The 26396-nt window shown below is 42.4% G+C and overlaps 1 protein-coding gene across 1 annotated transcript in view; it reads left to right on the top strand.

Annotated features, from left to right (window-relative positions):
- SMARCA2 (SWI/SNF related, matrix associated, actin dependent regulator of chromatin, subfamily a, member 2) overlaps window positions 1-26396 on the top strand; it is a 1314671-nt gene that overhangs the window by 322089 nt on the left and 966186 nt on the right. The window contains exons 6-7 of the mRNA XM_053702540.1: window positions 12793-13042; window positions 15734-15782. Of these exons, the coding sequence (XP_053558515.1) occupies window positions 12793-13042; window positions 15734-15782 (299 nt within the window). The remainder of the gene's footprint in view (window positions 1-12792; window positions 13043-15733; window positions 15783-26396) is intronic.

The following is a 26396-nucleotide window of genomic DNA, read 5'->3' on the forward strand; positions in this document are numbered from 1 at the left end:
GTAAGTTACAATAGACATGCCCCATTGCAGCGGGATGATTATAGTGATGGTTGGGAAACACAGGGGGCTAAGCCAAAATTACACTGGCGTCAGAATCAAAATGAACATATGCAGAATGAGCAACATTTTTTAGGAGGTTCCCCCTGGAAACAGGGGAAGCCTCAAAGGAGCAGATTCCAGAGCGACAATGTGGAACAGGAAAAACAAAGAAACCCAAAAAGACGTCTAGAATCAAACGAGGGGTCAGGGGAGGAAAGAGAATCAGAAGACAGGAACAGAAAAAGAGGGAGATAGAGAATTGTAAAAAAAGAAATTTTTAATCTCTCCAGTAAAACCTTCACAGAAAATGAATATAAACTTTTAAGTAAAGGTCTTAATTTTGCTCCTAAAACCTTTGCAAATAAGTTTGAAACATATATGGATGTTCAAAAACTGATTAGAAAACTTACTCTACAACGATATTTCCTCATTAAAAATAAAAAATCTATTAATAAAAAAATCCCTGACAATAAAATTGACAATAAAATGGACCATAATGACATATCCTTATTCCTCACATTACGAGAACTAAATAATGATAATAATTTTGAAAATACATTACTAAATACCCAAGATATCGTGACTGAGGAAATTTTGGAATTTAGTATACATGAGGAAAGTGACACAATTATACATAGTGGTCTAAAAAAACAGTCCACATTTTATCCGGTATATAACCAGGTTGAATATGTATCATTGTTTAATAAATTAGTTTGTGATGACTTGTCTAAAGTATTAGATAAAAATAAAAAGATGCATCCAAAACAAAATAATTTGACTATACAGGAAAAAACATACATGTACTGATACTTTTTTCAAATACTCACCGATACCAATTACCGATACTTTTTTTATGTCATGACAGTTTACCTAGCACATTACAGAGTAATGATTTAAGATCACTTCTTTATAATTATGAACTGTATCTCAAAATACATTTTGAAATAATAAAACAGTTTTATGTGCTTGTTGTCACAAAGTATACAAAACATGTTTATAAATAAAAATATTACAATAACATTTTAATAATAACAGCAATAAATAACAGCTACAGCAGCTAGGGCTGGAAAGCTACAATTTAAACGGGGGATTACTTGATGCAATTGGGTTGTAGGGTGCCTATATAACTCATCAATCTGACACTTGTACTTAATACAAAGTCGTATAATTTAATTCTGAAAATAATATTGAGGAAGGAGTATCCCAGTAATCCCCTTTGAGAAAAATGGGGCATTTGTATTCTACTGACTCAACAGAAAATAGGGCTGGTCTTCATATTTTTCCAGGGCTGCTTTTTATTCCCAGTCCAGCCCTGGCTAAGGGTGTTCCTCAGAGTACAGTATATTTTGAGCATAATTGTGCAAGATGAGAGGCTTCCAGCTGTAAAGTAGCAGCTTTTAAAGCACTGCTCTGACGTAAAATAATACAAATAACAGCAATTTGTATTGGCAGAACAGAAGTGAACAATTTTTAGTTAAGTCTCCACTCCAGCTTAAAATGAAATGGGAACATGCAGTTTGAAAAATGCCACAAGATGGCGTATGGGTAGGAATTGGAGGCATCGGTTTAAGTATCGGTGCATTTTCACGAGTACAAGTACTCATGCAAATACTTGGTATCGGCACCGATACTAGTATCGGTATCGGTGCAACCCTAGCGATAGTACATATGTTGTATATAAAATCACTTGCAAATGTGGAAAAATGTATATCGGTAGAACAAAGAGAAAACTAAAATATAGGGTATCCGAACATATTAGAAACATTAAAAATTCGTTTGAAAACCACAGTGTTTCAGAACACTTTAGGATAGCCCACAATAGCAATCCTGAAGGACTTATTGTAAAAGTTATTGAATGGATAGCACCAAATAAATTAGACCATAATAGATTGTTGAAACTTAGAAAAAGGGAGACCTTCTGGATGTAAGCTGTTGAGGGTATAAATCCAGAAGGTCTTAATATAGACCTTGATATCCAGGCATTTTTGGTCTAAACTGATTAGAATATATAATTTATCTTCATATTGGAATATGGAATGATGATAGTCTTAGTGTTTATATATGTCTTCACATTAATTTACACTTGTACTCTTATAAATACCATACTCCTAGTAGAATGCACCTTATACTTCATATCATACATTAATGAGGCTATATTTAATTCATAACCTCTGAATAATGGTTATTGTGTAAAAAAATACTTTTTTCCTGCAACTATGTACTAATTTCCTATCCCACTTTAATACAACTGCTTTTATTTCTTCATTTACCATAACATTTAGACAGCTCATTTTAATGTGATTTACCTATGTATTTAACAGTTAAAATTTATTGTTATTTTACCTATTTTTAACTCAATGGTTTATGATTATGAATTGGCAACATTATCCATACCGGGTTAAAACATTTTTAATGTTTTTTTTAACATATACAGTCTTTTATTAATTGATTTTTAAATTCATGATAAATTGTATGTATTTATATGTTTTTTCTTTTTCTTAGGATTTACATTAATTATTTGATTAAGGTTTATAATGTTATTTGGGAATATTTGTGCATTTGCAACTATATGTTTGGCAATAATTGGCAATAGGCTAGTTACTGTACATATCGTAGACTCTCCTATAATACGTCTCAACATAATTGTTGTCAACCAATGAAGTCTTAGCAACAAGTTTATATAGTGGAGCTTGCCTGTTACCCATAGCAACCTCTTGAAAAAGTTCCCACGCTAGGGAATGAAACGGCCGTCGAGGACTTTAATTTACACTGCATTGGCAGTGACGGATACAGACTTCCGGTAGCAACCGGAACCGGCTTTTCGGAGTTATTCACAGCTGACTAGCCACACATACCCCTTCACGAGAGGACCAGCTGAGGATTACATCTAACACCTGGCTTCTCTGAAAAGGCGAATTGTGAAGTGGTAACCTTCCCTGTCAAGCAATTGAGTTTTACATGCTTTTGTTTTTCTTTTATCTGGTACGCAGAATACCTACAGTTTTATCGTTCTAGTGTGTTGTGTCACTAATAAACATTCTTCACTTGAGTCCGGTTGCGCTCTTCTCTTTTTGTTTTTCATTCTTAGTTGAAAGCTAAACTTAGGAGGTTCATATGCTAATTTCTAAGCCCATGATGGCCGCCTCTTTTCTCAGGGCATTTTGACAGTTTTTCACCACTAGAGGGTGTTAGTTCATGTGTGTCATATAGATAACATTGTGCTCACGCACCTGGAGTTCAGCTGAGCCAGGTCTGATTGGCTAAAATGGATGTCAGTCAAAAGAGCTGAAATAAGGGGGCAGTTCGCAGAGGACTAGATACAAGGTCATCATAGAGGTAAAAAGTGTATTTATATAACTGTGCTGGTTGTGCAAAACTAGGGAATGGGTAATAAAGGGATCATCTATCTTTTTAAACAATAAAAATTCTGGTGTAGACTGTCCCTTTAACGCTAAGTCATCTGGTTTTGTGGTCCTTTCAAGTAAAGCTCTCTGGCTGAAGTCTTGGTCTGCAGATATGGTATCCAAGTCCAGGCTCCTCTCTTTTTAGTCTTTAAGGGGAATACGCTGTTTGGGCCAGGCCTGGATTTTATTATCTCAACAGTGACTGGGGGGAAGGGAAGACAAGAAATCTAGATCCAAGGGTCGCCAATCTGGCAATTTTTTGTTCCTTTCGTTCAAACAAGGGACAGAGATCTCCGACCTCTTCCAAGCCTGACCAACCCAAGAGTTCCTGGAAACCTACCCAAAATTGGAACAAGAACAAGCAGTCCAAGAAGCCCTCCTCTGATATCAAATCAGCATGAAGGGACGGCCCCCGATCCGGGACCGGATCATGTAGAGGGCAGACTGTCCCTTTTTTCTAGACGCTTGGTTTCAGGACATTCAAGACCCCTGGGTCTTGGACATGGTCTCCCAGGGGTACAGAATAGGGTTCAGTTTTCGTCCGCCAAGAGGCCGATTTCTTCTGTCAAGGCTATCTTCAAATCCAGAGAATAGAGAATCCTTTTTGAATTGTGTAAAAAAACTTATCCTCCATGGGAGTGATTGCCCCTGTCCCCTCCTCGGAACAGGGCCAAGGATTTTATTCAAACCTGTTTGTAGTTCCCAAGAAAGGAGGGAACGTTTTGTCCCATTCTGGACTTAGTGTCTCAACAAGTTACTGAAGGTTCCGTCTTTCAAGATGGAGTCTATCCTTCCGTTAGTTCAGGAGGGTCAGCTCATGGCCACCTTAGACCTGAAGGATGCATATCTTCATGTTCTGATCCACAGGGATAATTTTCAGTTCCTTCGTTTTCCCTTTCTGGACAATCATTTCCAGTTTGTAGCTCTCCCCTTTGGCCTTGCTACCGCCCCAATGGTCTTTACGAAGGTTCTAGGGGCTCTTTGAGCAGTAGCCAAAACACGAGGAATCGCGGCAACGGGTTACCTGGACAATATATTGGTTTAAGCTCCATCTTTGCTTTTAGCAAAATCTCACATGGACTCCCTTCTGTGTCTCCTTCAGGACCAGGATGATGAATCTGGGCAAGGGCTCGCTAGTTCTCAACACCAAGGTGTGTTTTTGGGAACAATTATCGATTCGCCTGTGATGCAAATATTTCTGATGGATCAATGTGGAGCCAAGCTTCTGTCTTCTTGCCAATCACTACAGTCCAAAGCTTGTCCATCAGTGGCTCAATGCATGGAGGTGGTGGGTCTCATGGTTGCTACCATGGATATTATTCCTTTTGCTCGCTTCGATCTGCGACCTTTACAACAATGTATGCTCAGGTAATGAAACGACGACAATTCTGATCTATCTCAACCGATCATCCTGGACAACCATACGAGAGATTCTCTCTCCTGGTGGCTCTGTCAGGACCACCTTTCTCAAGGCACGTGCTTTTTGAGACCATCTTTGGAGATTGTGACTACGGTCGCCACTCTTCTTGGCTGAGGAGCAGTCTGGGGTTCCTTGAAAGCTCAGGGTACCTGGTCGCTGGAGGAGTCCTCCATTCCAATTAATATTCTGGAATTGAGAGCCATTTTGCAATGCTCTGATGGCATGGCCTCAACTTCGTTCTGTCGGGTTTATCAGATTCCAATCGGACAACATAACTTCGATTGCCTATATCAATCATCTTGGGGGAACGAGGAGTTTCCTGGCGATGAGAAAAGTGTCTTGCATCCTTCAGTGGGTGGAATCTCACAATTCTCATATATCGGCCATTCACATCCCTGGGGTGGACAATTGGGAAGCAGATTTCCTGAGCAGACAGACCTTCCACCCCAGGGAGTGATCTCTTCACTCCGAGGTGTTCTCAGAGATAACTCACAGGTGGAGGGTTCCGGAGATGGACCTCATGGCATCTCATCTCAATACCAAACTGCCCAGATATGGGTTGAGAGAGAGATAGACTTAGGCAGTGTTGGTGAACACATTAGCAGTTCTGTGGATGTTCAAGCTCAATTATCAGCTTCCTCCGTTTGCTCTCCTCCCCAGGTGATCGCCCGCATTAGACAGGAGCAAGCTTCTGTGATTCTGATTGCTCTAGCGTGGCTTCCCTAGACCTGGTTCGCGGACCTAGTGAAGATGTCTTTTTCCCCTCCGTCGAGGTTGCCTCTTCGAGTGGACCTTCTGGTCCAAGGTCTAGAATCTCTGAGATTGAATGCGTGGAGATTGAATGCTTAGTGCTGTCCAAAAGAGGTTTTTCTGAAAGGGTCATTGATACCCTGAATCAGGCTTGTAAGCCAGTTACTCATCGTATTTACCACAAGGTGTGGCGTATCTATTTAGTTTGGTGTGAGGAACGAGGTTTACCTTGGCACAAGGTGAGGGTTCCTCAAATTCTTTGTTTCTCCAAGATGGTGTGGTTTATCTGCCAATTCTATCAAGGGTCAGATCTCTGCCCTTTCTGTGTTACTGCACAAGAAATTGGCTAATCTTCCTGACGTTCAGTCCTTTGTACAGGCCCTGGTTAGAATCGGGCCTGTGTTTAAATCAGTTACTCCTTCTTGGAGCCTTAATCTTGTTCTTCGTGTTCTTCAACAAGCTCCTTTTGAGCCTATGCATTTTGTTGGCATTAAACTTTTATCTTGGAATTTTTTGTTTTTGTTGGCTATATCTTCTGCTTGCAGAGTTTCTGAGCGATCTGCTTTACAGTGTGAGCCTCCTTATCTTGTTTTCCGTGCGGATAAGGCTCTTTTGCGTACCAAGTTAGGTTTTCTCTCTAAGGTGGTCTCTGACTGCAATATCAATAAGGAAATTGTGGTTCCTTCTTTTTGCCCTAATCCTTCCTCTCAGGAGTGTTTGATGCACAATCTTGATGTAGTGCGTGCTTTGAAATTCTATCTTCATGCAACCAAGAATTTTAGGCATTCATCTTCCTTGTTTGTTTTGTATGCCGGTAAGCGCAAGGGTCAGTAGGCCACTGCGACTACTCCCTCCTTTTGTCTGAGGAGTGTCATTCGATGGAACAAATCTGTAAGGCGGCTACCTTGTCCTCTTTGCATACTTTTTCAAAATTTTACAAGATTGATGTTTTTGCCTTGTCTGAGGCTTCCTTTTGGAGAAAGGTGCTTCAAGCGGAGGTGCCTTCAGTTTTGGTCCCCCTGCCTTCTTTTCCCTCCCTGTTCATTCTGTGTCCTTTGTAGCTTGGGTATCAGATTCCCAACGGTAATTAATTAATTTGTGAAGTCTCCCTGCCATTGAAAAGAAAACAAAGTTTATGCTTACTGATAAAAAAATGTTTCTTTCCTGGCAGTCCACAAACTATTAAATGTTTTGGTCTGGCAGCGTTTTTTCTTATCTTCTGGCACCTCTATACCCCTAGTGTTTCTCCTACTTGTCCTTTTTAGATGTTAGTTTATTACTTTGCGTTGTGGGGGATGGCGGTTTAGGGGTTAATAGTTTATTTAGGTAGTTTGCATTGGTTGATGGCAGTTTAGGGGTTAATAGTTTAGGTAGTTTGTGTTGTGGAGGTATGGTGGTTTAGGGATTAATAGTTTTATTTACGTAGTTTGTGTTGTGGGGGGATGACTGTTTAGGGGTTAATAGTGTAGTGGGGGCTTTGCGGTGGGCTACTTGGTGGTTTAGGGTTATCAGACTAGGGGCTTATGGTGATTCGGGTAAGCGCACGAGTAGGGTGTTTTTTTTTTTTAAACTTTTTTTTGCTCCATCGACTTATTTGGAGCTGTAGGTTATTGCGCTTTCGGTAAGTCATATTCGCGGGTTATCACTACAGCAATAATTTGTTACTTTCAACTTGTAATAGCAGCACAACTTGACTCGCGAAAATGACTTGGACAAGCACTCCACTTGTAATCTAGCCCTAGATGTGTTATATCCAACATAATTTAAATTAATATTGCTTTTGCCCTGCACTTAGCAGCAAATCAGACCTATTTTCTGCCAGTGAGAGCTACTAATGTCCAAAAATTTTTTTTTTTTTTTTTTTTTTGCTTCATCTACCCTATATAGCCTATATAGTGGATTTTGGGGTTAAACACAGTCTTGGAAGCAAAAAACAGTTGTTGTATATCTAATTTACATATCTTGTTCAGAGTTCTCAAGGGCATTGGTAACAATGTATACATAATACTTTAGTGTGAAATATAAATGGGTATATTTTCCTAGATCTGTAAAATAACCACACCAGAAGGTGCCTCGTGCACATAAGTAGATTTATATACAACTATATGAAAATAAAATACAGGGTACTCACATATTCTTGCAGCACTCAAATGTGCTTGGCAGATATCTTCTAGGATGAATAAGAATATTTGATTACCTTTAACCCCTTAACGACCAGCGCCGTACCCTGTACAACGCTGGTCGTTATGCCCTTAAGGATCAGCGACGTACCCTGTACGACGTTGCCGTCCTGGGCTTCTCTCTGCCGCGATCTTGCTCAAAATAGCGAGATTGCGTTATTTCTGCATGCCCCATGAGTGGGGCAATGCAGGGATAGATTTGCAGAGTTACTGATGCAGAGAGGGCCACTCTGCATCGGACAGCGGTGGTGCCGATCGTTGGTGGGTGGAAGCTTAAGGAGGTAGGTAGGTGGGCGGCAGGTGGAGGAGGCTGGAGTAGGTGGGATCGCTCGGCCACGCTACAGGGTATATATAAAAAAAAAAAACTGTGTAATTGAGGAGGGAGAAGGGAGTAGGGGCAATGAGGGGGATCCCATGTGGGATCCGTTAACAGAAAGGGATCTGGGAGGGGGAGGGGGGTAGTGTATTGGGGGGGGAGGCAGCTACACTACAGAAAAATGGGACTTTTTTATTTTCTCTTGCAAGGTGTATCCAGTCCACGGATTCATCCTTACTTGTGGGATATTCTCATTCCCTACAGGAAGTGGCAAAGAGAGCACACAGCAAAGCTGTCCATATAGCTCCCCCTCTGGCTCTGCCCCCCAGTCATTCTCTTTGCCGCTCTAACAAGTAGCATCTCCACGGGAGGGTAAAGTGAATGTGGTGTTAGATTTGTAGTTTTTATATCTTCAATCAAAAGTTTGTTATTTTTAAATAGTACCGGTTTGTGCTATTTACTCTCTGGCAGAAATATGATGAAGAATTCTGCTGAGAGGAAAATGATTTTAGCATGTTGTAACTAAAATCCATTGCTGTTCCCACACAGGACTGAGGAGTACCAGAAAACTTCAGTTGGGGGGAACAGTTTGCAGGCTTAACTGCTTTGAGGTATGTTTCAGTCATCTTTTTTCTATTCAAGACAAGATCATGCTAGAAGACTGACAAGATTCCCCATGTGGGAAGGGTAAGCCATGTTCTGAAACTTAGTATAGAACTAGAGGCTTATTTAAGTGGGCTCAATAGGCTGGTTACCACTTTAACAGTGCAATTGATTATTTTGTTTAGAAAAATACTCTTTATTGACACTTTTAAGCAATTTTGATGTGTTTATTGGGGTTTTATTCCACATGGCACTATTTTTAGTCACCTAAATTGGGTTCTGAAGGCCCCACAGCTGTGGAGTGGGAGGGGCCTAATTTCACGCCTCAGTTGCGCAGTTTATTCTGACAAGATTTCCCTGCATGCTGCTTCACATGTGTCCCAAGTGCACTAATGTGTCTATACACTTTAAAGATCATATTGTGTCACTTAAAAATATAGCCCTAGATGATTCTTTGACTGAAGGTAATGAGGATAGTCCGCCATCCTCTCCCCATGTGGCATCACCAGTTACGCCCGCTCAAGCGATACCTAGTACCTCTAGTGCATTAGCACCTATTACATTGCAACAACTGGCGGCAATCATGGATAATTCCCTTGCGGCCTTTCTATCCAAACTGCCAGTTTTCCCTAAAAAGCGCGATAGCTCTGTTTTGAGAACAGATGAGGAGCAGTCGGAAGCTTTGGGAGGCTTATCTGATGTACCCTCACAACACTCTGAAGTAGCTCAGTGCATGGAGGTAATCGGATTAATGGTAGCAGCAATGGACGTAGTCCCTTTTGCTCGAATTCATCTCAGGCCACTGCAATTGTGCATGCTCAAACAGTGGAATGGAGATTATGCAGATTTGTCTCCTCAAATCCAACTGGACCAGAAAACCAGAGATTCTCTTCTCTGGTGGTTGTCTCAGGATCACCTGTCACAGGGAATGTGCTTCCGCAGACCGGAGTGGATCATTGTAACGACCGACGCCAGTCTGTTAGGCTGGGGCGCGGTCTGGGGCTCCCTGAAAGCTCAGGGCCTATGGTCTTGGGAAGAGTCTCTTTTCCCGATAAACATTTTGGAACTGAGAGCGATATTCAACACGCTCCAGGCATGGCCTCAGCTAGCGGCGGCCAAGTTCATCAGATTTCAGTCGGACAACATCACGACTGTAGCATACATAAATCATCAGGGAGGAACAAAGAGTTCCTTAGCGATGAAGGAAGTAACCAAGATAATCAGGTGGGCGGAGGACCACTCTTGCCATCTATCTGCAATTCACATCCCAGGAGTAGACAACTCACCCGGGGGAGTGGGAACTCCACCCAGAGGTATTTGCTCAGCTGACTCAGCTATGGGGCATTCCAGAGTTGGATCTGATGGCGTCCCGTCAGAACACCAAACTTCCTCTTTACGGTGCCAGGTCCAGGGACCCCAAGGCGGCATTGATAGATGCTCTAGTAGCGCCTTGGTCCTTCAATCTGGCCTATGTCTTTCCACCGTTTCCCCTTCTCCCTCGGCTGGTAGCCAGAATCAAACAGGAGAAGGCCTCGGTAATTCTGATAGCGCCTGCGTGGCCACGCAGGACTTGGTATGCAGACTTAGTGGACATGTCATCTGTCCCACCATGGAAACTGCCAATGAGGCAGGATCTTCTAATACAGGGTCCATTCAAGCATCCAAATCTAGTTTCTCTGCAGCTGACTGCTTGGAGATTGAACGCTTAATTCTATCCAAGCGTGGGTTCTCTGAATCAGTCATAGATAATCTGATCCAAGCTAGAAAATCTGTCACCAGGAAAATTTACCATAAGATATGGCGGAAATATCTTTGTTGGTGTGAATCCAAGGGTTACTCGTGGAGTAAGATTAGGATTCTAAGGATATTGTCTTTTCTCCAAAAAGGATTGGAGAAAGGTTTATCAGCTAGTTCCTTAAAGGGGCAGATATCCGCTCTGTCTATCCTTTTACACAAGCGTCTGGCAGAAGTACCAGATGTTCAAGCGTTTACACAGGCGTTAGTCAGAATCAAGCCTGTCTATAAACCTGTGGCTCCTCCATGGAGTCTAAATTTAGTTCTTTCAGTTCTTCAAGGGGTTCCGTTTGAACCTTTACATTCCATAGATATAAAGTTATTATCTTGGAAAGTTTTGTTTTTGGTAGCTATATCTTCTGCTCGAAGAGTTTCAGAATTGTCTGCTTTGCAGTGTAATTCACCCTATCTGGTGTTCCATGCAGATAAGGTAGTTTTGCGTACGAAACCTGATTTTCTTCCTAAAGTTATTTCTAATAAGAACATTAACCAGGAAATCATTGTTCCTTCTCTGTGTCCTAATCCAGCTTCTAAGAAGGAACGGCTTTTACACAATCTTGATGTGGTTCGTGCTTTGAAATTCTATTTACAAGCAACTAAGGATTTCAGACAAACATCATCTTTGTTTGTTGTCTATTCTGGTAAGAGGAGAGGTCAAAAAGCGACGGCTACCTCTCTTTCCTTCTGGTTGAAAAGCATCATCCGATTGGCTTATGAGACTGCTTGGCAGAAGCCTCCTGAACGAATTACAGCTCATTCCACCAGAGCTGTGGCTTCCACTTGGGCCTTCAAGAATGAGGTTTCTGTTGAACAGATTTGTAAGGCAGCGACTTGGTCTTCACTGCATACTTTTGCCAAATTTTACAAATTCGATACTTTTGCTTCTTCGGAGGCTATTTTTGGGAGAAAGGTTTTGCAAGCAGTGGTGCCTTCCGTTTAGGTTACCTGTCTTGTTCCCTCCCTTCATCCGTGTCCTAAAGCTTTGGTATTGGTATCCCACAAGTAAGGATGAATCCGTGGACTGGATACACCTTGCAAGAGAAAACAGAATTTATGCTTACCTGATTAATTACTTTCTCTTGCGGTGTATCCAGTCCACGGCCCGCCCTGGCAATTAAGTCAGGTTAAAATTTCTTGTTTAAACTACAGTCACCACTGCACCCTATGGTTTCTCCTTTTTCTCCTAACCGTCGGTCGAATGACTGGGGGGGGCGGAGCCAGAAGGGCAGCTATATGGACAGCTTTGCTGTGTGCTCTCTTTGACACTTCCTGTAGGGAATGAGAATATTCCACAAGTAAGGATGAATCCGTGGACTGGATACACCGCAAGAGAAAGTAATTTATCAGGTAAGCATAAATTCTGTTTTTTTAAATTGCCAATTTTGCAACAAACTAGGTACTGGCAGACAGCTGCCAGTACCTAAGATGGTGGCAAATAGGTAGAGGGGGAGGGTTAAAGAGCTTTTTTTTTGGGGGGGGGGGGGAATCAGGGAGGTTGGGTTAGGGGGGAACCTACACTGCAGCAAATATAGGGAGGGATCAGGGGGTGGGATGCGTCAGATGGGAAGTCTGATCTCTACACTAAAGCTAAAATTAACCCTATAAGCTACCTAATTAACCCCTTCACTGCTGGGCATAATACAAGTGTAGTGCGCAGCGGCATTTAGCGGCCTTCTACTTACCAAAAAGCAATGCCAAAGCCATATATGTCTGCTATTTCTGAACAAAGGGGATCCCAGAGAAGCATTTACAACTATTTGTGCCAATTGACGGTGAAATTGTGGCATGAAATATACCAAAATAGGCCTAGATCAATACTTTGGGTTGTCTACTAAAAAATATATATATATAGTTTTGATAGGTAAATATTAAAAAGGCTCTATTTCTGGTTAAATGTAGTGATGGAAAAAATGCTAAAAATGTTCTGGTCTTTTGGGGAAGGTTTTGTCTGAAATGCCCGGTCCTTAAGGGGTTAAAGGTGTCTTTAACAGTAATAGATTGGTAGCTTTTTCATATGTCTGATTTATTGTATAAATACTTTTTGGATTAACTTCCAAATAATTATATTAGTTTAATATAACCTGATATAAATATCATCTTTTTTTAAAGCCCTAGAATTATACATTTTAAAAGCAATTGTTTTTATACTTCTATGACTAAATTTTCTATGGTTGTGATCACAAAGTGTAATACTGATAATATTTTGTTTTGTGAGAACTTGTAATACATTAGACAGCAAATCCCCCGGTTTGTAAATTAAATTTGAATGCAATTATTTTTCTCCAGGTCAAAGTGCAGATCTAAGTATTCTTAGTACTCCTCAGAAGCTTTCGGTGCCACCCCCTAGTGGAAGACCTTCTCCTGCTCCTCCAGCAGCTCCTCCATCTGTTGCTTTGCCTGGCCCATCTGTACCACAACCAACTCCAGGACAGCCTGCACCTATTGTTACTCTACAACAGAAACAGAACCGAATCAGCCCAATACAGAAACCTCAGGGCCTGGATCCTGTAGAAATACTACAGGAACGAGAATACAGGTGACAGCAAGTTTTATGTTTTGAGATACACATTGAAATGTTGTTCTACGAAATGTAAATGTCAGTACTCTAACACCAATAATGCTTGGCTTTTGTGTTGCTATAGAATAACGTATCAACCAAGTATGACAGTTTTTAAAAACAAAGTAACCTCTTGTTCTTCAATAAACAAACTTCACCCACCATTTGCCTTATTTGAAGGATTCACATTGGACTGGCTTATGCAGAACATAAGGCTAGTCACAGTCATCATGTTTCTATATACTGCATTGATTTGTTGTTGTTATTTGCTGAAGCCAATTAGATAGAGATGTTAAGAAGGACTAGCACTGATAATTATGCAGTATGCATTTCCATTTCTGAGACTGAAATAATTCAGTTTACATAGCTAAATTACATGAAAAGTGGGCAATTTAAATTATAAAAAAATATTATAAAGTTGTTTTCTCTTGTAAGGTGTATCCAGTCCACGGGTTCATCCATTACTTGTGGGATATTCTCCTTCCCAACAGGAAGTTGCAAAGAGGACACCCACAGCAGAGCTGTCTATATAGCTCCTCCCCTAACCCCCACCCCGAGTCATTCTCTTTGCAAGCTCTCAACAAGTGGAAGTATAAAGAGATATGTGGTGATTTAGTGTAGTTTTTCATCTTCAATCAAGAGTTTGTTATTTTAAACGGTACCGGCATTGTACTGTTTGCTCTCAGGCAGAAATTAGAAGAAAAATTCTGCCTGGAGGATGATGATCTTAGCAGATTGTAACTAAGGTCCATTGCTGTTCTCACACATAACTGAAGAGTATGGGATAACTTCAGCTGGGGGAAAAGCCTGCAGTTTGCCTGCTTTGAGGTATGTTCAGTATAATTGTTTCTAGAGAGATAAGTTCTAGAAAATGCTGACAGAGCCTTTTTGGAAATGGGGTAAGCTAGATGCAGTGATTTAATAACGACTGGGATCAGCTTGCAAGGTTGGGTAATACTCATGTTATTTGTTATCTGGTGATTAGGGGTTAAAAACGTTTGCCTTTTACATATGCAGATCGTTTTTTTGAGAGTGTTTAAACTTGTTTTTGGGGTTGATTTTCCACATGGCTTTTTTCACAAACTCCTAGGAGTGTTTCTTTAAGGCCCCTCTGACATCGAGTGTGGTGGGAGGGGCCTATTTCTTCTGTTATGTGTGATCAGTCCACGGGTCATCATTACTTCTGGGATATTATCTGCTCCCCTACAGGAAGTGCAAGAGGATTCACCCAGCAGAGTTGCTATATAGCTCCTCCCCTCTACGTCACCTCCAGTCATTCTCTTGCACCCAAAGACTAGATAGGAGGTGTGAGAGGACTATGGTGATTATACTTAGTTTTTAGAACTTCAATCAAAAGTTTGTTATTTTACAATAGCACCGGAGCGTGTTATTACCTCTCTGGCAGAGTTTGAAGAAGAATCTACCAGAGTTTTTCTTATGATTTTAACCGGAGTAGTTAAGATCATATTGCTGTTTCTCGGCCATCTGAGGGAGGTAAAAGCTTCAGATCAGGGGACAGCGGGCAGTTGAATCTGCATTGAGGTATGTCGCAGTTGTTATTTTCTGAATGGAATTGATGAAAAAATCCTGCCATACCGTTATAATGAACATGTATGTATACTCTACACTTTAGTATTCTGGGGATGGTATTTCACCGGAATTACTCTGTAAAAGTACATTAAACCTTTTATTAGGTATTTTTCATGTTAAACGTTTTTGCTGGAATGTAGAATCGTTTGCATTAATGAGGTACTGAGTGAATAAGTATTTGGGCATTATTTTCCACTTGGCAGTTTGCTTGTGTTAATTATGACAGTTTCGTTTCTCTCTCACTGCTGTGTGTGAGAGGGAGGGGCCGTTTTTGGCGCTCTTTGCTACGCATCAAAAATTTCCAGTCAGTTTTTCTGCATGATCCGGTTCATCTCTAACAGAACTCAGGGGTCTTCAAACTTCTTTGAAGGGAGGTAGATTCTCTCAGCAGAGCTGTGAGACTTATATAGTGACTGTGATTTAAAACGTTGTTTAAAATTTAATTAGTGTTATTTTACTAATGGGAACAAACCTTTGCTAAAAAGTTGTGTTGTTTGTTAAGAGTGATGCTATAACTGTTTTTCAGTTCATTATTTCAACTGTCATTTAATCGTTTAGTGCTTCTTGAGGCACAGTACGTTTTTATTAAATAAAATTGTAACCGAGTTGCATGTTTATTGCTAGTGTGTTAAACATGTCTGATTCAGAGGAAGATACCTGTGTCATTTGTTCCAATGCCAAGGTGGAGCCCAATAGAAATTTATGTACTAACTGTATTGATGCTACCTTAAATAAAAGCCAATCTGTACAAATTGAACAAATTTCACCAAACAGCGAGGGGAGAGTTATGCCGACTAACTCGCCTCACGTGTCAGTACCTGCATCTCCCGCCCGGGAGGTGCGTGATATTATGGCGCCTAGTACATCTGGGCAGCCATTACAGATAACATTACAAGATATGGCTACTGTTATGACTGAAGTTTTGGCTAAATTACCAGAACTAAGAGGCAAGCGTGATCACTCTGGGGTGAGAACAGAGTGCGCTGATAATTCTAGGGCCATGTCTGATACTGCGTCACAGCTTGCAGAGCATGAGGACGGAGAGCTTCATTCTGTAGGTGACGGTTCTGATCCAAACAGATTGGATTCAGATATTTCAAATTTTAAATTTAAATTGGAAAACCTCCGTGTATTACTAGGGGAGGTCTTAGCAGCTCTCAACGATTGTAACGCTGTTGCAATACCAGAGAAAATGTGTAGGTTGGATAAATACTTTGCGGTACCGGCGAGTACTGACGTTTTTCCTATACCTAAGAGATTAACTGAAATTGTTACTAAGGAGTGGGATAGACCCGGTGTGCCGTTCTCACCCCCTCCAATATTTAGAAAGATGTTTCCAATAGACGCCACCACACGGGACTTATGGCAAACGGTCCCTAAGGTGGAGGGAGCAGTTTCTACTTTAGCTAAGCGTACCACTATCCCGGTGGAGGATAGCTGTGCTTTTTCAGATCCTATGGATAAAAAATTAGAGGGTTACCTTAAGAAAATGTTTATTCAACAAGGTTTTATATTACAACCCCTTGCATGCATCGCGCCGATCACGGCTGCGGCAGCATTTTGGATTGAGTCTCTGGAAGAGAACCTTAGTTCAGCTACGCTGGACGACATTACGGACAGGCTTAGAGTCCTTAAACTAGCTAATTCATTCATTTCGGAGGCCGTAGTACATTTAACCAAACTTACGGCTAAGAATTCAGGATTCGCCATTCAGGCACGCAGAGCGCTGTGGCTAAAATCCTGGTCGGCTGATGTAACTTCTAAGTCCAAATTACTTAGTATACCTTTCAAGGGGCAAACTTTATTTGGGCCCGGTTTGAAAGAAATTATTGCTGACATTACAGGAGGTAAGGGCCACGCTCTACCTCAAGACAAAGCCAAAGCTAAGGCTAGACAGTCTAATTTTCGTCCCTTTCGGAATTTCAAAGCAGGAGCAGCGCCAACTTCCACTGCACCAAAACAGGGAGGAGCTGTTGCTCGTTACAGACAAGGCTGGAAGCCTAATCAGTCCTGGAACAAGGGCAAGCAGGCCAGTAAACCTGCTGCTGTCCCAAAGACAGCATGAACCGAGGGCCCCCGATCCGGGACCGGATCTAGTGGGGGGCAGACTCTCTCTCTTCGCCCAGGCTTGGGCAAGAGATGTCCAGGATCCCTGGGCGCTAGAGATCATATCTCAGGGATACCTTCTAGACTTCAAATCCTCTCCCCCAAGAGGGAGATTTCATCTGTCAAGGTTGTCAACAAACCAAATAAAGAAAGACGCGTTTCTACGCTGTGTACAAGATCTATTATTAATGGGAGTGATCCATCCGGTTCCGCGGTCGGAACAAGGACAAGGGTTTTACTCAAACCTGTTTGTGGTTCCCAAAAAAGAGGGAACTTTCAGGCCAATCTTGGATTTAAAGATCCTAAACAAATTCCTAAGAGTTCCATCGTTCAAAATGGAAACTATTCGGACAATCTTACCCATGATCCAAGAGGGTCAGTACATGACCACAGTGGATTTAAAGGATGCTTACCTTCACATACCGATTCACAAAGATCATTACCGGTATCTAAGGTTTGCCTTCTTAAACAGGCATTACCAGTTTGTAGCCCTTCCATTCGGATTGGCTACGGCTCCAAGAATCTTTACAAAGGTTCTGGGTGCCCTTCTGGCGGTACTAAGACCGCGAGGAATTTCGGTAGCTCCGTACCTAGACGACATTCTGATACAAGCTTCAAGCTTTCAAACTGCCAAGTCTCATACAGAGTTAGTTCTGGCATTTCTAAGGTCGCACGGATGGAAAGTGAACGAAAAGAAGAGTTCTCTCTTTCCTCTCACAAGAGTTCCATTCTTGGGGACTCTTATAGATTCTGTAGAAATGAAGATTTATCTGACAGAAGACAGATTAACAAAGCTTCTAAATGCATGCCGTGTCCTTCATTCCATTCCACTCCCGTCAGTAGCTCAATGCATGGAGGTGATCGGCTTAATGGTAGCAGCAATGGACATAGTTCCCTTTGCACGCCTACATCTCAGACCGCTGCAATTGTGCATGCTGAGTCAGTGGAATGGGGATTACTCAGATTTGTCCCCCACTCTGAATCTGGATCAAGAGACCAGAAACTCTCTTCTATGGTGGCTTTCTCGGCCACATCTGTCCAGGGGGATACCGTTCAGCAGGCCGGACTGGACAATTGTAACAACAGACGCCAGCCTTCTAGGTTGGGGCGCTGTCTGGAATTCTCTGAAGGCTCAGGGACAATGGAGTCAGGAGGAAAGTCTCCTGCCAATAAACATTCTGGAATTGAGAGCAGTTCTCAATGCCCTTCTAGCTTGGCCCCAGTTAAAGACTCGGGGGTTCATCAGGTTTCAGTCGGACAACATCACGACTGTAGCTTACATCAACCATCAAGGAGGGACAAGAAGCTCCCTAGCAATGATAGAAGTATCAAAGATAATTCGCTGGGCAGAGTCTCACTCTTGCCATCTGTCAGCAATCCACATCCCGGGAGTGGAGAACTGGGAGGCGGATTTCTTGAGTCGCCAGACTCTTCATCCGGGGGAGTGGGAACTTCATCCGGAGGTCTTTGCCCAAATACTTCAACGTTGGGGCAAACCAGAGATAGATCTCATGGCGTCTCGCCAGAACGCCAAACTTCCTCGCTACGGATCCAGATCCAGGGATCCGGGAGCGGTTCTGATAGATGCTTTGACAGCACCTTGGAACTTCAGGATGGCTTATGTGTTTCCACCCTTCCCGCTGCTTCCTCGATTGATTGCCAAAATCAAACAGGAGAAAGCATCAGTGATTCTAATAGCGCCTGCATGGCCGCGCAGGACTTGGTATGCAGATCTAGTGGACATGTCATCCTGTCCGCCTTGGTCTCTACCTCTAAGACAGGACCTTCTGATTCAGGGTCCATTCAAACATCAAAGTCTAACTTCTCTGAAGCTGACTGCTTGGAAATTGAACGCTTGATTTTATCAAAACGTGGTTTTTCTGAGTCGGTTATTGATACCCTGATACAGGCTAGGAAGCCTGTTACCAGAAAGATTTACCATAAAATATGGCGTAAATACCTATACTGGTGTGAATCCAAAGATTACTCCTGGAGTAAGGTTAGGATTCCTAGGATATTGTCTTTTCTACAAGAAGGTTTAGAAAAGGGTTTATCGGCTAGCTCATTAAAGGGACAGATTTCAGCTCTGTCCATCTTGTTTCACAGGCGTCTGTCAGAAAATTCAGACATCCAAGCCTTTTGTCAGGCTTTAACTAGGATCAAGCCTGTGTTTAAAACTGTTGCTCCGCCATGGAGTTTAAACTTAGTTCTTAACGTTTTACAGGGTGTTCCGTTTGAACCCCTTCATTCCATTGATATAAAATTGTTATCTTGGAAAGTTCTATTTTTAATGGCTATTTCCTCGGCTCGAAGAGTCTCTGAGTTATCAGCCCTACATTGTGATTCTCCTTATCTGATCTTTCACTCAGACAAGGTAGTTCTGCGTACTAAACCTGGGTTCTTACCTAAGGTAGTCACTAACAGGAATATCAATCAAGAGATTGTTGTTCCATCCTTGTGTCCAAATCCTTCTTCAAAGAAGGAACGTCTTCTACACAATCTGGATGTAGTTCGTGCCCTCAAGTTCTACTTGCAGGCAACTAAAGATTTTCGCCAAACTTCTTCCCTGTTTGTCGTTTATTCTGGACAGAGGAGAGGTCAAAAAGCTTCTGCTACCTCTCTCTCTTTTTGGCTTCGTAGCTTAATACGTTTAGCCTATGAGACTGCTGGACAGCAGCCTCCTGAAAGAATTACAGCTCATTCCACTAGAGCTGTGGCTTCCACTTGGGCCTTTAAGAATGAGGCCTCTGTTGAACAGATTTGCAAGGCTGCAACTTGGTCTTCGCTTCATACTTTTTCCAAATTTTACAAATTTGACACTTTTGCTTCTTCGGAGGCTATTTTTGGGAGAAAGGTTCTTCAGGCAGTGGTTCCTTCTGTATAATGAGCCTGCCTATCCCTCCCGTCATCCGTGTACTTTTGCTTTGGTATTGGTATCCCAGAAGTAATGATGACCCGTGGACTGATCACACATAACAGAAGAAAACATAATTTATGCTTACCTGATAAATTCCTTTCTTCTGTTGTGTGATCAGTCCACGGCCCGCCCTGTTTTTAAGGCAGGTGCATATTTTTTAAATTATAATTCAGTCACCACTACACCCTTGGTTTCTCCTTTCTCGTTGGTCTTTGGTCGAATGACTGGAGGTGACGTAGAGGGGAGGAGCTATATAGCAACTCTGCTGGGTGAATCCTCTTGCACTTCCTGTAGGGGAGCAGATAATATCCCAGAAGTAATGATGACCCGTGGACTGATCACACAACAGAAGAAAGGAATTTATCAGGTAAGCATAAATTATGTTTTTCACGCCTCAGTTGCGCAGTTGCTTTCATTCCAAGACATCAAGCTGGATTCCTGCTGTGTCTGAGGACCACTAAAGAGGGTTTCTTCAATTTTAAGGGCAGGTAGGCACCACAGCAGAGCTGTGGTGAGGTGTTTAGCGGTTTTATACCGGTGGTAGACGTTTTTTCAATCCGGTTTGGGGGCCAAAGGGTTAATTGTCCATTTGCAAGTGGGTGCAATATTACCTTGGTTTCCTATACACACTGTAAAAATTTCGAATCGTTTACTACTTTTTTTCACTGTTTTGCAGTTTAAGTGCTACTTTTTTTCTCTTAAAGGTACAGTACCGGTTTGAGGAAATTGCTGTTTTTTGCTTTAATAAAGTGTTTTCCAAGCTTGCTTGTGTCTTTGCTAGTCTGTTAAACATGTCTGATGTAGAAGAATCTACCTGTTCAATATGTTTAGATGCCATTGTGGAACCCCCTCTTAGAATGTGTACCACTTGTACTGAACCATCTATAAGTTACAAAGACCATATTGTGGCTTTAAAAAATATATCACCAGAGGATTCTCATACTGTAAGAAGGGAGATTATGCTGTCTAGCTCTCCCCATGGGTCAGAACCTGTTATACCCGCACAAATGACGCCAGATGCGTCTAGCGCGTCTAATTCTTTTACCTTACGAGACATGGCGGCAGTTATGAGTTCTACTCTCACAGAGGTGTTGTCTAAACTGCCAGGGTTACAAGGAAAGCGAGACAGCTCTGGGGCTAGTACAAATACAGAGCTTTCTGACGCTTTAGTAGATATGTCCGTTATGCCCTCACAATGTTCCGAAGTTGGCGCAAGGGATTTGATATCTGAGGGTGATCTTTCAGATTCAGGGAAGTTATTCAGCCCGACTCTGACATGTCAACATTTAAATTTAAGCTTGAACACCTCAGTTTATTGCTTAGGGAGGTCTTAATGACTCTGGATGATTGTGACCCCATTGTGGTACCAGAGAAATTGTGTAAAATGGACAAATACTTTGCAGTGCCTGTTTACACTGATGTTTTCCCAGTCCCTAAAAGGTTTTCGGAAATTATAACTAAGGAATGGGATAGACCAGGTATTCCTTTCTCTCCCCCTCCTGTGTTTAAAAAGATGTTCCCCATAGCTGACGCCATGCGGGACTCGTGGCAAACAGTCCCCAAGGTTGAGGGAGCTATTTCTACTTTAGATAAGCGTACAACTATTCCGATTGAGGACAGTTGTGCTTTCAAAGATCCTATGGATAAAAAATTGGAGGGTCTCCTAAAGAAGATTTTCTTACATCAAGGTTTTCTTCTCCAGCCTCTCGCATGCATTGCTCCAGTTACGGCTGCAGCGGCCTTTTGGTTCGAGTCTCTAGAAGAGGCTCTACAAGTGGAGACTCCGTGGGATGAGATTTTAGACGAGATTAAAGCTCTTAAACTTGCTAATTCCTTTATTTCAGACGCCATGTTTCAGTTAGCCAAACTTGCGGCTAAAAATTCAGGTTTTGCCATCATGGCGCGTAGGACGCTATGGCTTAAGTCCTGGTCAGCAGATGTTTCTTCAAAATCTAAGCTTCTTAATATCCCCTTCAAAGGAAAGATCCTATTCGGGCCTGGTCTGAAGGAGATCATTTCTGATATTACTGGGGGAAAAGGTCACGCCCTTCCCCAGGATAAGTCTAATAAGTTAAGGACCAGACAGACTAATTTTCGCTCCTTTCGAAACTTCAGGAGTGGTGCGGCTTCTGCTTCCCTTAATACAAAACAAGAGGGAAATTTCACCCAGTCCAAGCCAGTCTGGAGACCTAACCAGGCGTGGAACAAGGGGAAACAGGCTAAAAAGCCAGCTACTGTTTCTAAAACAGCATGAAGGAGTAGCCCCCGATCCAGGACCGGATCTAGTAGGGGGCAGACTTTCTCTCTTCACCCAGGCTTGGGTAAGAGACGTTCAGGATCCCTGGGCAGTGGAGATTGTTTCCCAGGGATATCTTCTCGAATTCAAAGGTTCCTCACCAAAGGGATTCCATTTCTCTCAATTATCTGCAAACCAGATAAAGAGAGAGGCGTTCTTACATGGCGTCCAAGACCTACTGGTTATGGGAGTAATCCACCCAGTTCCAAGGGAGGAACAGGGGCAGAGTTTCTATTCAAATCTATTTATAGTTCCCAAAAAAGAGGGAACTTTCAGACCAATCTTGGATCTCAAGATCCTAAACAAATTCCTCAGTGTCCCATCCTTCAAGATGGAGACAATTCGAACCATTCTTCCTATGATCCAGAAGGGTCAATATATGACTACCGTGGACTTAAAGGATGCTTATCTCCACATTCCAATTCACAGGAATCATCATCAGTTCCTCAGGTTCGCCTTCCTAGACAGGCATTACCAGTTTGTGGCTCTTCCCTTCGGGTTAGCCACGGCACCAAGAATCTTTACAAAGGTTCTGGGGTCCCTACTGGTGGTCCTAAGGCCGCGGGGCATAGCAGTGGCTCCTTACCTAGACGACATCTTGATCCAGGCGTCGACTCTTCAAATCGCCAAGTCCCATACGGACATTATTCTGGCTTTTCTGAGGTCTACGGGTGGAAGGTGAACGTAGAAAATAGTTCTCTCTCCCCTCTCACAAGAGTTTCCTTCTTAGGGACTCTGATAGATTCGGTAGAAATGAAAATTTTTCTGACAGAGGTCAGGATATCAAAGCTGCTAACTTCCTGCCGGACTCTTTATTCCATTTCTCGGCCATCAGTGGCTCAGTGTATGGAAGTAATCGGCCTAATGGTAGTGGCAATGGACATAGTTCCGTTTGCCCCCTATATCTCAGACCTCTGCAACTTTGCATGCTCAATCAGTGGAATGGGGACTACACAGATTTGTCTCCTCTGCTAAATCTGGATCAAGAGACCAGGGATTCTCTTCTCTGGTGGCTATCTCGGGTCCATCTGTCCAGGGGTATGAGTTTCCGCAGGCCAGAGTGGACTATAGTGACAACAGATGCCAGCCTTCTGGGCTGGGGCGCGGTCTGGAACTCCCTGAAAGCTCAGGGTTCGTGGACTCAGGAGGAAGCCATCCTCCCGATAAACATTCTGGAACTGAGAGCAATATTCAATGCTCTTCAGGCATGGCCTCAACTGGCTGCGGTCAGGTTCATCAGATTTCAGTCGGACAACATCACGACTGTAGCCTATATCAACCATCAGGGGGGAACAAGGAGTCCCCTGGCAATGATGGAGGTTTCCAAGATAATTCTATGGGCAGAGGCTCACTCTTGCCATCTCCCCGCTATCCATATCCCAGGAGTAGAGAACTGGGAGGCGGATTTTCTAAGTCGGCAGACTTTTCACCCGGGGGAATGGAAGCTTCACCCGGAGGTATTTGCCCAACTGATTCATCTATGGGGCAGACCGGAGCTGGATCTGATGGCGTCCCATCAGAATGCCAAGCTTCCTTGTTACGGGTCCAGGTCAAGGGATCCTCGGGCAGCTAGTAGATGCCCTAGCAGCGCCCTGGTCCTTCAGCCTAGCTTATGTGTTTCCACCGTTTCCTCTTCTCCCTCGTCTGATTGCCAGAATCAAGCAGGAGAAAGCTTCAGTGATTTTAATTGCTCCTGCGTGGCCTCGCAGGACTTGGTATGCAGATCTGGTGGACATGTCATCCTGCCCACCATGGCCTCTGCCATTGAGGCAGGACCTTCTAATCCAGGGTCCATTCAAACACTCAAATCTAACTTCTCTACACCTGACTGCGTGGAGATTGAACGCTTGATCTTATCAAAGCGTGGTTTTTCTGAGTCTGTTATTGATACCTTGATCCAGGCTAGGAAGCCTGTCACCAGGAAGATCTATCACAAGATATGGTGTAAATATCTTAATTGGTGTGATTCCAAGGGTTTCTCATGGAGTAGGGTCAAGATCCCTAGGATTCTATCTTTTCTCCAAGAAGGATTGGAAAAAGGATTGTCAGCTAGTTCCTTAAAAGGACAGATATCTGCTGTGTCTATTCTCTTTCACAAGCATCTGGCAGATGTTCCAGACGTTCGGGAGTTTTGTCAGGCTTTGGTTAAAATCAAGCCGGTATTTAAACTAGTTGCTCCACCATGGAGTTTAAATTTAGTTCTTAAAGTTCTTCAAGGGGTTCTGTTTGAACCTATGCATTCTTTAGATATTAAACTTTTATCTTGGAAAGTTTTGTTTCTAGTTGCTATCTCTTCAGCTCGAAGAGTTTCAGAGTTATCTGCTTTGCAGTGTGATTCACCCTATCTGATTTTCCATGCGGATAAGGTGGTGTTACGTACTAAACCAGGTTTCCTTCCTTAGGTTGTTTCCAATAGAAATATTAATCAGGAAATTGTTGTTCCTTCTCTGTGTCCGAATCCTTCTTCTAAGAAGGAACGGTTGTTGCACAATCTGGATGTGGTTCGTGCTTTAAAGTTTTACTTACAAGCAACTAAGGATTTTCGTCAAACATCTGCCTTGTTTGTTGTCTACTCTGGAAAGAGGAGAGGTCTCAAGGCTTCGGCAACTTCTCTTTCTTTTTGGCTGAGAAGCATGATCCGGTTAGCTTATGAGACTGCTGGCCAGCAGCCTCCTGAGAGGATTACAGCTCACTCTACTAGAGCGGTAGCTTCCACATGGGCATTTAAAAATGAGGCTTCATACTTTTTCTAAATTCTACAAATTTGATACTTTTGCTTCCTCGGAGGCTATTTTTGGGAGAAAGGTCTTACAGGCAGTGGTGCCTTCTGTTTAAGTTCCTGCCTTGTCCCTCCCTTCATCCGTGTCCTAAAGCTTTGGTATTGGTATCCCACAAGTAATGGATGAACCCGTGGACTGGATACACCTTACAAGAGAAAACAAAATTTATGCTTACCTGATAAATTTCTTTCTCTTGTGGTGTATCCAGTCCATGGCCCGCCCTGTCATTTTTAAGTCAGGAGTTTTTATTTTTTACAACTACAGTCACCACTGCACCCTATAGTTTCTCCTTTTTTCTTACTTGCCTTCGGTCGAATGACTGGGGGTGGGGGTTAAGGGAGGAGCTATATAGACAGCTCTGCTGTGGGTGTCCTCTTTGCAACTTCCTGTTGGGAAGGAGAATATCCCACAAGTAATGGATGAACCCGTGGACTGGATACACCACAAGAGAAAGAAATTTATCAGGTAAGTATAAATTTTCTTTTACTCTTCTTTCACAGCGAAAATTTCTTAAATAAATATAGATATATACACACACAATCATACAATGGTGCTAAATATTTATGTAGAGGTGCCAAAGATAAATGTCAAATATTCCAATGTTCCACAAATGTGTGTTGAAAGGTCAGTGAAATCAATAAAGATGGATCAAAATCACAAGGATGCTCACAATCTAGTCGAAATGTAAGAAAAGCATCTTCTGGTATATCACAAAGGGATCCCCAATAAGGCAGCTCTTTAATAATGTCTGGCCAGACACCCAAGAACTCTAAAACAAATGAGATATGCACCTCATAGGGTAGACCAACCATAAAAAGGGTATTTATGAGTACACAGCAGGTGTTTAATTTGCAACATTGTATAACAAAGCTACAAATAATGTTGCAAAACGCTGCTGCCATAGAGTACTAAAGACTCTAATGTGCAGACTCTTGAGCTTTTATGAGCCTCCCTAGTTTTACTCTTCAATGAAAGATAACAAGAACATTTGATAATATAAGTAAATTGGAAAGTTGTTAAAATTGCATGCTCTATATGAAAGCTTAATTTTGACTTTACTGTCCCTTTAAGTATTGAATATAAATTAAAATGTAGACATTCTTGCTTGCTGTGTGTATTATTTTAGCAATATTTTTTAAATATATATTTCTTTTTAATGACACAGTGAGTCCACGGGATCATCAAGTACTGTTGGGAATATCACTCCTGGCCAGCAGGAGGAGGCAAAGAGCACCACAGCCAAGCTGTTAAGTATAACTTCCCTTCCCACAAACCCCAGTCATTCTCTTTGCCTCTAGTGAAAGGAGGAGGTGAAGTTTTAGGTGTCTGAAGAAAAACGGATATATGTCACTTCAATCAAGAGTTGGTTAATTTGAAAGCTTGAGTAGGTTTACTCTAACCTTTCACCTTTTCAAGGATTGGGTCTAGCCGTACTCCACGTCAGTCTCTTCAGCAGAGCAGTGGTAGCTTTAAAGCAGTTAGGAACTTGTAAGGTGGGCCTTGCTGCGTTTTCCTAACATTGTACTGCCCTAGTATAGAAAGCTAGCCTTTCTTTTCTACACCGGTCTCTGTGAGGAGTGGCATCCTCTCATACCCGGTGTGCTGTCCTTTTGCCGGACAGCTGGATGTGCAGGTAAGTGCCTT

This window comes from Bombina bombina, chromosome 2 (genome assembly GCF_027579735.1).
Source record: "Bombina bombina isolate aBomBom1 chromosome 2, aBomBom1.pri, whole genome shotgun sequence".
NCBI lineage: Eukaryota > Metazoa > Chordata > Amphibia > Anura > Bombinatoridae > Bombina > Bombina bombina.